Source organism: Heliangelus exortis, chromosome 7 (assembly GCF_036169615.1).
Source record: "Heliangelus exortis chromosome 7, bHelExo1.hap1, whole genome shotgun sequence".
NCBI lineage: Eukaryota > Metazoa > Chordata > Aves > Apodiformes > Trochilidae > Heliangelus > Heliangelus exortis.
This window is the reverse complement of record NC_092428.1, coordinates 27212419-27228948: the sequence shown is the minus strand read 5'-3', so window position 1 is coordinate 27228948 and position 16530 is coordinate 27212419. Positions and strand designations below refer to the sequence as shown.

General features: G+C 41.4%; 1 protein-coding gene across 1 annotated transcript in view; it reads left to right on the top strand.

Annotated features, from left to right (window-relative positions):
* Positions 1–399: 399 nt before the first annotated feature.
* Positions 400–16530, top strand: part of ABLIM1 (actin binding LIM protein 1) — a 195800-nt gene continuing 179669 nt past the window's right edge. The window contains exon 1 of the mRNA XM_071749478.1: positions 400–674. Coding sequence (XP_071605579.1) covers positions 662–674 — 13 coding nt within the window. The 5' untranslated portion in view covers positions 400–661. The remainder of the gene's footprint in view (positions 675–16530) is intronic.

Below are 16530 nucleotides of genomic sequence, written 5' to 3'. Positions count from 1 at the left end.
AGAAGCTGAAATCTCCTGGCGGCGATTCTCCTCTCACCGCTTTCGCAGCCTCCCCGAACGCATCTCCAGGCCAGCAGACGCACTCTGCACCCCGCCGGGTGACACCTCCCTGCAGCCGCAGCCCTGCCCAATACACCCATCTCTGCCCAATATACCCACACTGCCCAATACACCCACACTGCCCAATACACCCACACTGCCCAATACACCCATCTCTGCCCAATACACCCACACTGCCCAATACACCCATCAGCGCCTTGTCCCTCTGCCCCCCACCCCCGCCCCGTCGGGCTCCGCTCCCAGCGCTCAGTCACGCCTCACGGGAACCGCGGCCCCTCCGCCGGCCCTCCCTCCCTTCCTCCCTCCCTCTCCCTGCCTTTCCCTCCCTTCCCCGCCCCGGTAGCCTGTCCGCGGCAGCAGACTCGCACACACACACACACACGCACACACACAGACACTTGCGGGCTCACACTCGCCCGCTCACACTCGCCCACACGCCCCGCAGCGCGGCGGCGGAACGGACCCGCCCGACCCGGCCCGGCCCTGCCCAGCGCCGCCGCCCCCCGCATCGGTCGCCGCGGCGCGGAGAGCTCAGGGAGGTGCGGAGGGCGCAGGGCGGTGCGGGGCCCTCGCTCCTCTCCTCTCCTCGCCCGCCTCAGCTATGTCTGCCAGAGGTGGGTCTCCGTGGGTGTCCGTGGGTCTCCGTCGCGCCGGGCTCCGCGTCCCTGAGAGCAGCCGCTTCGGCGCGGGCGGAGGAGCCGCGCTTGACCTTGCGCGCCCGGCCGTGCTGCAGTGCCGCGATCGCTTGCGCTTGGGCGGGGGGCTGCGCGGCCGATTTTGCGGAGCAAGGGGAAGCGAGGAGATTTCCTCTTCTCCCCCTCCACCTGGCATTGCCTTCCCGGTACCGTTTCAGGCGTGGAAGGGGCTCCGGAACGGGCTGCCGCAGGGCTGAGCGCCGCAGAGCATCCTGCGGGGCGGGCACCCGGAGACCCCCGCTTCGCCTTCCCCAGCGCCCGGGGGACGGCAGGGGAGGGGGGATGGAGGGCAGGGAGGTGCGGAGGCTTGGTGCGGTTTAAATGTTTGAAATGGTGATGTGAGTGTACGTATGCAGAGAGAGGAATGTGGTGGTGAGGGGTGGGTTAGGGTCAGGGGTCGGTGGTTATCGCTGCTTCGGAAATATTAACGGGTCGGTACCGTTGTGTCTGCGGAGCGGCAGCGAGGCGTCTGGTCTGTGCTGGCGTTTGTACAGCAAGTGGTTCTGTTGGGGTGTGGTGGTAAATCCAGTCGCCAGATTGTACCTCTGGTAGACATTTGCATCTGTCTGGAAATTAACGTTTTGAAGTTTTATTTCAAATTTGCATGTGTTTTAATTATAGCCTAAACGTGAATAGCCATTGTCCTTTGCACTCATCTGTGCATAGTCTCTGACTATGTATTTGGTAATTTAGAGCTGGAGATGAACAGATGAACCCTCATTGACAGCAGATCCTGCCTTGTCCCACACTTCTGCTTCTGATTTGAGAAACTGATGCAGGTGTGGCCAAAAGGATGGTACTTTAGTTTTTTAAAATTAGTATTACAGCAAGTACAAATTAAAGCATTGGAGGCAAAAACTTAAGCTTTTTCAAAAAGGTTGGAATAACAAAGCAGAAATACTTGTAAGCATCTTCTGAAGAGAGGAAATTATCTGCACAGTAATGACAAGTAACAACATTCCCTGGTTATCTCTGAATTGAAAAAAATACTGTGTCAAAATTATATATTACCAAATAGTAAACCACTGAATGTAGGGATGTGTCTTATTTATTCATCCCTTTATTTCTCTACACCTTCATGTATTAAGTACTGCTCAGCATGTACCAGCTCTTTCATTGTCTTGGATTCCTGTTGGTGTCTAAATGAGCTTCATGCACATGGAAGGCATCGTGTGACTGCTGAAAGGCTGTCAGCATTTTGTGGCTAGGACCATATTCCTAAAGCATCACACCCATTTTAGATATAAATAATAAATGGTGTTAGAGCAGCGTAATTCTTCGTGGCACAATAGAATTCTTGCTTTAGGAAGAAATGGACTGCATCAGTCTCCAAAGAATCAATTTCTGGAAGAACACTATGTTAGTGTCAGTGCTGTGCTAAGGCTGCATTAGCACTTGTGGGGAAAACCCATCAGAGCTTTATCACATAGATGATATTTGTTGTCTTCAAAAGGGTACTAGGATCTGAGGAAGCAACAGAAAAACTTCACAGTTATTTCAGGGCTGCACATTACTCCCCAAAACTGAACTGCACAGAATGGGAAACCAGGAAATGTTTCCACTGGCCATATCCCTTTTTCCTCCCCCCACCATCCCTCTTTCCTATTAATCTGCACAACTTAATGTTCCATGCCTGCTTGATTCTGCTGGAAGGCTGCCTGGAGAAGAAGGGTGATTTTTTTTCTCAGCCTCTCCCTTGCCATCTATTTTTTTCAGAGTAATTAATTGGACAGAGAGTGTCCACAGGACCTTAAGGAAGTAGTGTACAAGATTAATAAAAGAGAATTAAGATATTAGTTTTTCTGCAGTATCAGCTTCTCAATTTGGAAACGAATGGACTTACTTGGAAAATACTTGAGTCTGTGCAAGTGAATAGAGGTACTCAGTGCTGACCAAAGGATGTTTGTGTATAAAGCAGTACAGACCATTGTTGTTATTAACCATTTTAAACAGCACTGCTGTTAAAATTTTACATATGAACTTATTTTTACACACTTATGTAGTATGATGGGTCTTAATGAGGTTACTCATGAGGCCATAGATCAAATAAGGAATAAGTCTTTTAAGGGATTAGGGCTTTGTTCAAATATCAGATAGGGACCCTTTGCTTCACGAAGGCAGATTGCTTCATGCATATGCAGTGTCATTAAAGCCACTATATCATTAGGGTCTGCATGCTCAGTGAATATTGATTCTTAATATTTTATCTTGTGTTTGCTGTCCAAAAGGTGAGCATTGTTATTCTGAACACATCAGACACTTGGAACTATCTGCTTGTTGATTGTATACTAAGCATAACAAGAATAGCAAGAGTTAAGCATTCACCCGTGCCATTTTTGTTACTAAACTACAGAAGATATTCAAGAGATAGGAAAAACCATCATAATATTATCAATGTTCAATCTTTGCAGCTCTCTATTCATCTCTTTTGCTCCAGGAGGCAGCATGGTCTAGTGAACTGATTGCAACAGATGACAGAAGAAACTCCTGAAATCCAGCAGTGCCTCTGTATTTTTGGACCATTCCTTTTAACTCATTTGCTCCTGTTCCCTATTATTTGGCCAAAGCTACCTATATAGTCAATCACATTATGATAGATAGTAAATAAATCCATGAACTCTAACTAATAATAAAAATCCATGTAATTTTGCTTTGAATAGAACTCAGTCTCAAGAGTTTTGCATTTCCTTTCTTGTACAATAGTGAAAATAATAGTAGCTTTCTTTTTCAGAGGAGCTGCCTAGAGGACCTGTGCTTTAAAATTAATTTTCTGAACTATTCCTTTGTTTTCTCTCACCCTTCACAGACTAGGTTGTTGTAGTCCTTCATGCCTCTCCCTCACCTCTTGCTCTTTAGAAAATGTAAGGTTTCTAATATTCCTCTTCTAATATTCCTCCTAGTACAGCTCTAGCAGATGCTTTGACCAAATGCCAGATGAAGCAGCATAGATGAGTATTCCCAGAAGCTTGAACAAATAATCATTTTGGAAACCTGGTGATTGAACTGGGAGCTGAAACAAACTTTGAAAAATCCCTCTTCTTTTCCCTGTCAAGTTGGAGTCTTTCCCAGGGCACTCTCACGACCTGTTCTGCCTCCTGTTGGGATCAGTGGAGCTGCCATTGACGTCAGTCAGGCTTTTCCATTTTGCCCCTTGCAAAAGGCTTCATATTCTACTTTCTGCTGTTTTAAGTAGTTGCTATTTGGACTCATACATGACTGAATTTGGGTGTTGGAGTAAGCCTTATAGATTGTTGCTTACCTAAGGGCTTGTTTGCAAAGAGCTGTAAATTCTCTGGTTGAAAGACATTTTTCTAAAGCCAAGTATAACTGTGACCTACTTGTGCATGTTATCTCAAACTGCTTAAAAACTGTCAAAGCTACTTGTTATTGTGAAAGTCTAAGTTAATGGAAAAATGGCTATTTTTAACTATTATAATCTTCAGCTGAGCTACAGCAAACAGGCAGAAATTGCACCCTTTGGTATGGTCAAATACAAAGTTTTTTGCTAATATTTTTTTATATATAAATGTTGAAAGAATTAGCATGAGAAGTATTTAAACCAGTAGGCAACTTCTTCAGGAATGCAAAGGCATGTAAAATGGGAGGTTTATCAATGTGGTGGCTTTTCAACCTTTTTTGTGCCACAACAAAAAACACCGAATTTTGGTAGAAACCAGTGTTAAAGAAATATTATTACTGTGTAATATTAACTGGTAGTGCTGTGCCATTCTGATGCTGCAAGTGTGGGTGTTGCAGAGAAGGTAATTCCATTTTTTAGCCTACTCAGTAGTCAAAGTAGTAAGGCTGTTTAGGTTAAGAATTTATTTTATACTACAATCTTTGTCTTATCCTATGTGATTTTTAATGTGTGCAGATCAAGCACTTCTCTTTTCAGACAAATAAATCACCAGTAATGCTGGTTTGAGGGAGGTTTTGTTCTATTTTACAGGTGAGACTGTAATGATCTTTTTAATTTCCCTGAGTCTCAGAGCTAGATCTGAACAGGGGAATTTCTGCCTTCTGGGTCTGTTCTCAGGCTCCTCGTTTGTTCTTACACAAGTCAATGATAGATCTCTGACAGAAGACAATAAATTTCAGCTCATTATATTTTGCTCTGGTAACAGTTCTTTCTTCATCCACACTGCACATCACTTGATTAATCTGTCTCATATTACGAGGAAATTGCAGATTTTTCATTGAGTTATTTGTATACTAAATCTTGAGCTTCTACATATTCTACCAATAACCTTCCTTTTTCTTTTCCAAGTCTTTTAGTCCTCCTCAAATAGCAGTAGCATGGCTGGTTTTGCTTGCATGGTTTTGATTGAGATCTGTGCTGACTGGTTTAAAAACTCACTGCAGGGAGCTTCTGGTCAATGTTTTATTATGGTCTGTGATTCTCACAGTAATATAGCACATACCAAAAAGAACCAGCCACTTAAGAGGTGGCAATATTTTCTGCCATATCCTTTTTGAAACCTTTTGCTGTGGTTTTCTACTTGTTGTCAGAGGTATTTCTAGCAGGCTTGTAATAGTCTGTTGTTGTAATTTGTGGTGTGAGTAGTGCGTGGCTATCACCAAACTCTCTCGGACCCGGAGAGCTGGTGTAATTTTAGCATGTTTAAAATAGTTAATGATTGTAGCTTTAAATGCTTCCTATCCTAGTGGTTTCTACCATTTTCCTTGGCATAATGCTCCATAGCCTGGAGGAGCATGTTCCTGGCAGGGCTCAGTGTTCTGCAGCATTACCTGAGACAGAGCTGTCAGAGCAGTGATGCCGACACAGCTGTTTCCCACTATGCAGTGCAGAGTTTGGAAAAAACCTCAGAAGGTTTTTCTTTCCTCAGCTTTTTGTCCCGAATTTCTTCTGCACTAATTTCCACCTGTAATTTATATAATATCTGTACTTTCTTCTGAATATGTATAACGACTTACCTTTTTTCTCCAGTTAATCCTTTTAGGGCTTGAACCTCAATTTGGTGGTTTAAATAGTCCAGAATCAGTACCTGGATTGTCACTGCAAGCCTGTACTACTCTATAAATGAGATTCTATGTATAGGCCTGGTAGAGTTTTAGTTTTGATGAGGAAGAAGAATATTTTGCCAAGATATCTGACTTAACCAGTAGTATGTCTTTTAAGCTGCTTCTTATAAAGTTTTGCCTCTTTGTCCCATTTTTTTTTTTTCCCCTCAACAAAGCTTAGTCTGTGTTGTTTAACTTTTGTAATTAATGAAAATTAGTCCTGAATGCATGGAAAAAGTTGCATAGGCTAATGGCAACAACAAGAGGAAACTGGGACAATGAGGTAGAATCTATTTTAGATGCATGGCTTTGAAGGGAATTGTGCAGGAGGAAAATGGGCATCAGGTTGGGGATGGAAAAGCCTGCAAAATTGCTTTTAGGGAAGAACACCAGAACCTCATGTGTTTTGCAGTCCCTGAAAAAAATCTTTTGGGGATTTCTTTTTTCCCCCCGCCTTTTAATAGGTTTGGATTGAATATTTTTAATTATTTTTAATCTAATCTGTTAGTAATTGAAGGTAAAAAGCATACATGGTTCCTTCATACGACTGCTGTAGTATTTCTTATTTTTGCAGTATAAAGGCAGAAATGCAGTGGAAAACAGGCTTTGGTCTTTAAGTTCTGAGACAGCAAGTGGCCTCTAATTTTTTTATCTCAGGCTGCAATGCCTTTATAATTAGGTGTTATTCCTCATTAAAAATCAAGGAAATATAATAGACAATATACAGTAATAGCAGAGAACTCTGTGACACACATTTTTTTAAATGTTGAGCCCATTTTTTCAGCCAGAACTTCATTTTTAGAAGCTCAATCCCAAATAAGAGTCCCAATCCTGTAAACATTATTGTGCATTTGACATTTTTACCAGTCCCATGTGTTATATAGAGAAATACTGAATTTATACCCAAGGCTGGGCCAGACAGGCTTCAGCAAGGTAGACCTGTGATGGAGGAATCTTGTGTTTTCCTTTTCCTATTTGTGAGCCAGAATTAGTGCTTTGGTGAGTCACTTTGTTCCGGGTAAACCATGAAATACAGGCACATCATCAATGCAGAGCCTGCTGTTTACATCCACACATTGGAGCTGAGGCTTAAATTCAGTGTGGGGCTGAGAGTGTAGAGCTTTAATCAGAGCTGAACGGGAGCACCTGTCCAATTTCTTGTGTGGGCTTTGAAGCCCAAATTGCTGCTCATCCGAGTCTTACATTTTGAAGTGGAAGGAGGCTCTGTTGTCATCACTGTAAAAAAGACTGATGTCTAAAAAGCTGTGGTGAGCCAGTGTTTTGTAGCCCCAGTATGTCCTTTGCCTCCAGAGAGGAGGTGCTGGGGGTTTTCCTGCTCTGCTGGGAGGATTGCTGTGAGATGGAGACAGGAGAGATGCTTGATCTCTGCAGCTGTGACTGAGGGGCATTCTGGACTGAAGCATGAGACAGGAAGCATCCAGAAGGCAATGTTTTCACAGGTGAGGCAAAAGGTTTTGTTTTGTTCTTTTTTTTTTTTTTCACCTTGTGTTATATTTGCAGTTTCAGCTTTCAAGTTGGTGCAAGAAAACCAGTCCAAGCCAGACAGCAAATCATGAGGTTCTGACTCTCTGTAGGTTTTAGACCTGTGCTTAAAAATTGTTGCTGTTCATTGAGGAAGCCTTTTATTATTTCATGCTTGTAGGCTTTTTTGGGGTGACTTATTGGCATGGCACTTAGCTGTGATCTTTTTGGAGGTAGGTCAGAAAAGTGTTTTTTTCACAGTGGACTTCACAAGCATGGCATAACAAGAAGTTCTGCTTTCCTGCTTCCTTACTAATAAAGATGTTTTATTCCATTTCTGGAATGGCAAAGCAGGTCAGGTATCATGGTAAAGATGGATACATTTTAATCCAAAGTGCAAAACTGAAACAGTTTCTGTAGCATATTTTTTAGTGCCTACCGTTCCCTTTGCTGTACCTGGAACCTCAATATAATAAAATTTAATGTGCTCTCATTTTAGCTGCTGTCTCCTCAAGTATAAGTCTTGCATAAGGACTGTGGGATTTCACTCTATGAAAAAAATTCTGCTTTAATTACTGTTATTATGAAGATGATTTTGTTTCTATCACATCAAGCTTATATGAGGCCTCTTTGATCAGCAGAGAAGTCAGCAAAACTGCTGTTCAAATTACAATTTCCTTTTAGCTAGTGATGAAAGCTTTCAGTTTATTTTTGGCATTAGAAAGTCTGGGAGATAACCAGGTTAGATAAGAGCTGAAATCTAGTTAATGATAAAGGAACATAGCTGGAAGAGTATAATAACAGCTCTGTAAAAGTTGTTCCAGCTTTAATATGCTACCCTATACATACAGAAAATGCAGAACAGATTATACCTAAGTTCTGTCTTTCTCTGGTCTCCTAGGTGCCACCTCTCTTCACCTATGTTTGAGGAAAAGTTGGCTTTGGTAAAGACTGTGTAAGGTGAATGAATTTCATTGAATTAAGGTGTAAAAGAAGAGTTGGATTTAGGACTTGCTGTTTCACTAAATGTAGCAGTAAATACCTTGTGCAGTGGAACAGGAATATAGTCAAGCCTATAGACAATGTGAAATTAAATGGTTTTCTGAGAATGAAAATCAAAAGAAGACACCTTAATGAAGCACAAGTCTAAGCACCTTTAAAAGTAGGTTTAGTTGCAAAAGGAATTGTGCTGAGTGTTGCCCTTGAAGTAAGATTTATGCCTGTTAATGACTGTTAACTTAATGTAAGCAAACTCATTTTCTCTGCAGAGGACTTTCTTTATTCCAGTTGGAAGGGTGTGTACAGGCATTAACAGGCTGTGCCAAGGTGTGTGTGGATGCTTCTGTTCCACAGAAGGAAATCTGCAGATTTCTTGAGTGGTTTGTAATGAGCAGAGCTGTAAGATCTATTACCCTTCACTGGAACTCTGCCCAGTTTGTTTTTTTTAAATCTTCATTTCACCTGCTCTCATGAATATTCTCTACATATGAATGCAGATATACAGGACAGAATTTGAATGTTTCTGTGGCCTTCTGCTGCTGTTGTCTAACTGTATCTTTCATTGTTCTAGTAAGCCAACAAAACAATTAAATAATAATCAGACAATCCACAAAAACCTGTGGCGTATATAAATAAGAATAAAACTTATTGCAAGAAGACAATATTGTTATGTAATAATGTGGTTATCCGAAACTGTTTATTCTAATTTATGAGTTGGAGATAATCTCAAAATTATCCAGTCAAGACTTTGATCTAAAGAGGAATAATAAAACTTTGATCATTGTTGAATTGGCAGATGCTACAGAAAGCCTACGCCTGCTTTCTTTCCTAGTAACACTGGCTAAATCCAAAATAGCTGATAAAAGAATTTGGTGATTGCAGCTTAGGGATGCTTTCTGATTTGACCTAAAGTAATCTTCATCCAAAAATATCTATAAATATTTTTTTCTCCTTTCTGTTGCCAGATGTTTTGATATTTAAGACAAATGACAAAAATGTTTTGTGTACTTAGATGTGCAGTGCACATTTGGAGTTTAGTTGTTTCAGAGAAAGGCCCTGGTTAACTGATTAAGTTCATAAATTATTTGATCAATTTACAGTAAAATTCTGATGCTATTATCTTGCTTTCTATTGTTCTGAAAAATTAAGAATTTTGAATGGCTAATGTTTGTGACTGTGTGGTGTAGTTACCACAGTGATACCATGTTTCTTTCCATGTTTTCCAACATAGTAAATATTTTCCAGCTCATTTGTACAGGAAACACCAGATGTGGTGTTCTTTCTTTAGATCTGTGGTTGTAAAGTAGGAAGTTTTTCAAGGTTTAATACTTAAAAACTTGGAGGAGATTGTCAAAAAAAAAGAAAAAAAAAAAAAAAAAGCCATCTAACTGAGAGAATTCCAGAATTGTATTTTGTGAAGTTTCTTTGGTACTTTTGAATTTCTACCCATAACACATTCAATAAAGAAAATGGCTGAAAAATTAGTCTCAAATGGCAGTTGGTTTTAGGATTTTTCATGTATTTTGTGTACCTAGATATAGCATGACCTTGGTTCCTAGGCAATGCAGGGGTTTTTCAAATCTGTTGATATTGACAGGCTGGTGTAATGATTGGTACAGTCTGTCCAGTGGCATGGAAGGGCTACATATTATTCTTCATATTATTCTTCCCTTGGCCAGGCTGGCATGGCAGTGTGCATTCACCTCGTTCTGTGCAGTTTGTGGTGCTGCAGAAGTTCAGCAAAGCCAGAGTCAACCTTTCCCTTCTTTTACTGCAGTTTTTCCTGCTCTCTGGCTCTCTGCTTGATGCAGATAATCTGCAGATCTGAAAGTTTAATAACACTATTCTTGTGTTTCAAGTGGTAAATCCTACTGAGTCAAACATGTTCAAATATAGGTTTTTGAGACTTTGTGACTTTTTGCAATAGCAATTTTCCTCTCTTTCTCTTGTCCTCTCTTGACAGCTTTTGTGAACACCAGGAGTTCTGATTTTTCCTTTCTGCAAGGCACACAGGCCAAGCAGACCGGTACTAGAAGATGCACTTTATTCTCTGTCAATTGTTGCCACTCTGTATTTATCAAAAGCAAAAAGACCGTGTGCCTGAAGGAGGATGAAGAATCCTCCCATCCTGCTATTTATGATGCTCTGGAGGTATTTTTAGTAGAGGTTGTTGGTGCTGCTGCCCAAGGGAATGGTTGAGAGAGGGGGTAGGTCAGGAGGCAGCCAGTGGAAACTAATGAGTACTATGGTTAGGAAGGAGTATGCAGGGAAGGAGTAACCCCAGCAAAGATCCCCTGGGTGGTTGTGTGCATGCCTCTCAGTGTGTATGGGTACAGAAAGAGATTTATTTGGTGTCTAGGCATAGGAAACAGCTAAAGAAACTGCAGTCGCCCTTGCTCACTGCAGCCATCTGAAAGAGGGGAGGAGATTAATTCCTCCTCTGTTCCACACAATTCCTGTTCCTGAATGATTATTGGAGTTGCGTGGAATGTTTTCTGTGTAATACTCTGTTTCCATGGCTGAACCCTCTCTCCAGACATACAGGTCCAACAAGATCTGTGTGTTACTAACAGATTATGACTCAGTTTTCTAAGGAAGCAGGGTCAAGATTCAGCCTAGTTCTGTCCTGTTTGTTTGCTTCCTACACTTTCCTCTGGAGACTGAGAAGTCAGGAGAGCAGTGGGTGAAGGAGACAGTGAGTAAGAGCTGCAGAGAGTGGAAGAGGAATAGAAGGGCACTTGAGAACAGTGAGAAAAAGACATATTTAAAGCAGAGTGAGGTGAGAGAGTGCGTGGAAATCCTTCTTTGAGTTGGTATAGAGGCAGAACTGACACAGGCCAGAACTGGCTCTGGACCTAAAAAAGTTTAAAAGAGGTAGGAGTGGAGAACATCTGGAGAGTTACAAAATGGAAATGCACATGTTCTGATGTCAAAAAAGCTTTTTGTTTTTATTTATTTGGGTTTTTTGGGCACCACAAGCATCCTAGCATTTAGTCCAGAGCAGTTTGTGCTGGTGTTACTGTCCTTGCAATTGCTGCAAATATTTTTGTGATTTTTTGAAGGGAAGAGAGGGAAGTACTGGATTGTAATTGCTTGAGGAAAAACTCTTAGCTGCCTAAACCTCTGAACGCTTCACAGACTGATCTAGGAACTGGTGCTCTGCCAGATCCTATTTTTAAGCAATTAGGTTTCTCTCCCAGCCTTATGAAGTTCTGTTTCTCTAGCAATATCACACAAGCAAAGGACCTGGCAAGGGAGGGGGGGAGCACGTGTTGCAGGCATATGACTTCTGAGGGGAAAAAATATAAAACTAAAAGTTTGGTGCCACGTTTCTGTGTTTGCATAGCCAAGAGCTGATCTTCAGTGAGAAAGAAATAGCTCCAGCCCTGGTGCATTTCCATCCTGCTGAGTGACACATTCCATGTTGCTACTTAAAACTAGAATCTGCTTTTTTCCTTGAATACATATTGAATTCTTTTCTACTTATGCTTTCTATGCACAGCAAGGTGGTATTTCAAACAGAAGTATGATGAGATTTCCTGGGGCGAATAGAAAAGCCCATCAGTATTTTTCACTAGGAATTAGAAGTTAAAAGCCTTCCTAAAATGTTTTTTTTTTTTCTGTTTTATATATCCTGAAAATGTCAGCCAGTACTGTTGCTTACACCTGAGCATAGTATTCTGAAGTACCAGAGGGTGAGACAGACACAGAAATTTGATCTTTTCTAAGTCCATTAAAAAGGAATCATCGTGCCTTTTATTTCTGATCTGTTTCTTGCCTGAATGACTGTTTAGAAACTGCAGTGCTTATTTCATAGGCAAAGAGTGTATTGACAAAAAGTCTTTTTTGGTAGCAGAGCTCTTTGAAGACAAGCAATACTCTCTTGTCTTGTGTAAATCTGGAATAACTGTGGAGGCCAGGAGACTAATTCCAGATTTGTGCTAATCAGATGGATGAATTGGTCAGATTCCTGGTTGTGATATGAGGAAGAGCAAGACATGAACAGAGGAATGGTTGTAGTGAGAGTTCATCCTGCCTTGAGGCAGGAAGAGGCACACAGCTTTTTCAAGTCCCTTTTACCAATAGTGAGTATTTTGTAACTCAGAGGGTTCTGTGCTGGGAGACATAAAGGTTTATTCAGCTGTGTTCAGTCTGGACCCCTGTTTTGGAGACTTTCTTTGAAATAAGTGGGCTTGTGTGTTCTTTGTGTATGACAACAGTACAGAGTCACAACCATATACTGCTGGTTAGAAATTCAGGATGCTTGTACTTTGGCATGTGTAAAAAAAATGTTAATTGTATATACTGTGATTCTTAAGCTACATTAAGCTAAATAAGTACAAAAATATGCATTGTGATCATTGACAAATCATTCATCCTGGCAGTTACAAGAATCTAGGTAAAAATCTGTATTTCCTCCACACTCTGCTTTATCTGATCTAGGACATGCTAGATAACATCCTATCCTAGAAGGAAGGTGTGAAAATTACTTTTAGCTGTTTCTGGAGTGTTATGACTAATGTCAGATGTAGGTTAGTGCAGGGAAGAGAAATTGTATAAAGCTGGAAATTGATCCTACTCTTAATGAATTCCAATTCTGTATATTAATAAAAATATGGCTGTCCCTCCCTCTCTCCCTTCCTCCTTACAGACTAAATCCTGCTCTGAACTGAGTAGCTCAGTTGAATTCTCTTGCCATCCTGGCAGCCATCAGAAAGCTCCTGGAAACATAAAGAACTCTACAGACTGTCTGTGCATGTATATAGATGTTTTTATTCAGCTCTTCATGATCAGCTGTTGGTGATCATGATTTGTGGGTGAGCTGAACCACAGGCAAGCACCCGTTTTTTTTGCCTAGTGGGTAGTTTGCTTTCTAGTCATGCAGTATATTCCCTAAAGTAAGTGCCATATCTGAATATAGTTATGATTTAGTTTTAATATCTCTTTGGAATAGCCTGTGTGCCAGTAAGGGAATGAGGGTCTCAACTCAAAGGTGGCTTTCTGTCTTGGAGGACATAAACACTGTCAGCCAGATGAAGAGAGCTGAGAGGCTGTTCAGGAGCTAGGGGTAGAGATGTATTGCATGTTTTCATTACCTTCTATCTTTTTTGTTACCTTTTACAAGGTAAATACCTTGTAAAAGTGAGCTACAGAGGGAAGGCAGCATGTTGCACTATGTTTTCTGATGCTGAATTAATGTTTCCTCTTTGATTTCTTCAGATTTTTTTTTTTTTTTTTTTTTTTTTTTTTTTTCCTAAGCAGAGATTTAGCAATGGCTGTTTTTCAGTTTATTTGACGTTTGGCCATCTGGAGCTGAGCAGAGCTTTAGTCACACACACACACAGACACAGACACACAAACTGTGTCAAGTGGAGCAATGGAGGATTGAGGGGACAGATTCAACTCTGAAGTAAGCACAGTGGAATTAGTGAAGTTACATCAGGATTAAACTGGGTCTTTCAGGTGCCTGTTTGCTGTGCAGCTTACTGAAAAATTTAGTGCTGTCTTCTCAGCTCTGAGGAAGCTTGGTATGAAGATGCTTGGGATAAATTGCTGGACAAACAATAACGCTCTGTAGGGCACTTGGGACCTGCTAATGGCCCAGAGCTAGTGCTTGCAGAGCCTGGACTTTTAGGTTTCATTTAGGATGCATCTTATTCCCTGGTATCTCCACAGGCCCTCCATTGCTGTGGCTCTCTACCCTACCTTATCCAGAAGGGATGACTCCAAAACCAGGAGAGAGTGAATCCAGAATTACTAGGCAGTTAAATGATTTATTGCTGATTTGTGTGTTGACTTTAATGTACTGGGGATAGAATCAGATGCAGTGGAAAAATTCTCTTATAGAACAGTATTTCTATTTCCTTAAAAATGAGGCTGTCAACACCCTTCTGGGGAAGAGTGTATACTCCACAAACAGTATTATTGGTGAGGTTTCCTTCTTCCACCATTGTGAAGTCCAGTTTCCCTCTGGGTCCCACCAGCAGCCCAAAACTGTTTTTTGTATCTCCCATAACAAGGCAGCAGTGGGTCTGTGTCTTCAGTCTGCTTACTGTAAAGTTGCTTGAACTCTTCTTTTTTTTATGATATGAACCTGAATGCTTTTATATCAATTTTGTGTATCACATCTGTCTCCATGTGAGGAAGAGTATGATTTTCATGAGACTTTCTCTGTTTATAGCTTGGTCTTGTAAGTGTTTTGTTAGAACCAGAAAGAGATTGTCATTGTTTTCTGAGGGCAGATATCAAGTCCAGGCCTGGTTAGGAGGCTGGAAATGGTGTCACAAGTAGGAGAATGAACTATATTGCTGTTGCTGAAGTTAAGGTATGAAGGAAACAAAGCCTTCTGTTGCTCCAGTCTGCAGATCAGGGGTGTGATTGCAACTTGTCATACGACATGACATAACATCTTGAACTGAGATAGTCTGGGTAACTGTACAAGGAAGGTCACAGTGGCTGGAGGTCTAGGAAATCACCTGTATGTTTTGGTGAACAGACTGAAATCCATACCACTGTGACTTAATTGGTAGTTCCTAAGCTTCATGTGAGTTTGGGTTTGGCTACTGCTGCTGTGGTTATGCTTTTGATGTGATTTTAGGCAAGCCCTTTAGATGGATTTCACAATTCCTCTATCCTTTCGGTTTCATTCTTGCAGATTTTTACCCAGTGTACTGTCCAGCCTGTCACTGATTTTTTTTTCCCTCCATGTGTGACACATCTGGACAGAATGAAAACCAGCAGGATTATAAATGTTTGTAGCTTGAAGTATTATCTTTATTTTTTCATCATGTAGTCTAGCTAACACCTAGTAACATTCTTTCTTCTTGGACTTTGGTTTCTCTACTGAAGACATCAGCTCAAAAACAGCTGTACTGGTCCATTTTACATTGAGGATTAGTGATTTTAAGGCACAATACAGTAGAGGAACTTTGTTAAATCAGTGCTCTCTCATTTGGTGATTGAGCTCTTTAATAATTAAACTGATTGCCCCTGGTGGTTTTTGCCTTTCCTGATGACCAGAAGAGCAGGTCTAGACTTGACACAAGTGCTTCTATTCTTGTGCAGAGCTGAGGGCTGGGCCTAACCACTGCCATGAGGAGGGGTCAGGAGCTGCAGATCCACTGCCTTTTCATCAGGACTGAGAAATCTTCAGGCAGAATGTAGAAGCTAATCTGCAAAACCACCTCACCTGTATTTACAGGGTTTTCAGATTTAGCATGGGAGAAATGGTTAAGAAATTCAAATTATGGGAGATGAAATACCACACAGCCCATGAGCAGAAAACATGCTCACACTTCTGCTGGTGCTAGTGAAGTTCATTGTAAAGTATCTGAGATTTGTGTGCACCATCTGCAATTCAGAGCAGGTATTGGTAGATGTCTTAAAATCAGTGACTTGTGACATGAAAATTCAAGACAGCAGTCATAAGCACATTTTGAACATGATACCATAGTAGCTATCAGCTGTCACCTCTAAGTTGGTCCTTTCCTTTGAGCAGAAGCTGTCATGCTGGTCTGGTGAGCAGAACTGCTTGTTGAGGACACAGGACAAACAAGGTGGCTCAAGACCTTGCCTGGCAACATTTATTCTCGTGGTCCAAATTCAGACTGGAGTTTGCAGTATGAAGAGGTCTGTGTAACTGGGGTTTTGGGATTTTATTTTATTACTTACCTCTGTCCACTTTCTAAGTGAGCCTCAATTCATGGTTTACTAAGCAAGTATGTAATAGAAAATTGTTGTGTCTGTATAGCAAATCATTCCTGTTGGTTTAACAAGATTCAGAGCACCACAATTAAGAAGTTTCACATCAGTGTTACCACTAATACCACTCAGAGCTGGCCCGAGTTCCGTGATGCTCCTCTGCTCAGTAAGGGCTCACTCAGACTTCCCTCAGCGCTGCAGCTTCTTTCCTACTCTGTGATTCAGCATAGGAGGTGTCAGTGGTTGGTGTGATCTGTGATGGCAGGTGCAGGTCAAGATACAGGAGAGGATGGATAAAATGAGGCTGTTATAGTCGTGGGGGTCAGAAAGCACAGATGATAGCACACCCTGCTAATGCTGTGTTGTCCCTTCCCTGTCATCTATTCCAGCATAGGAAGAAAGTCTCCCATTACCTAATCCAGAGTGGTGCCTCTCATTTGTGCAAGAAGAATGTGAATGATATTTGGAATAGGCTTAAGTAGGATTTAAGAGGCATGCAGATGGGGCTAATCCTTTGCTTGGGGTTGTAGTCAGCTTTTTGTGCAAAACTAGGCATTTTGTGCAAATGTAG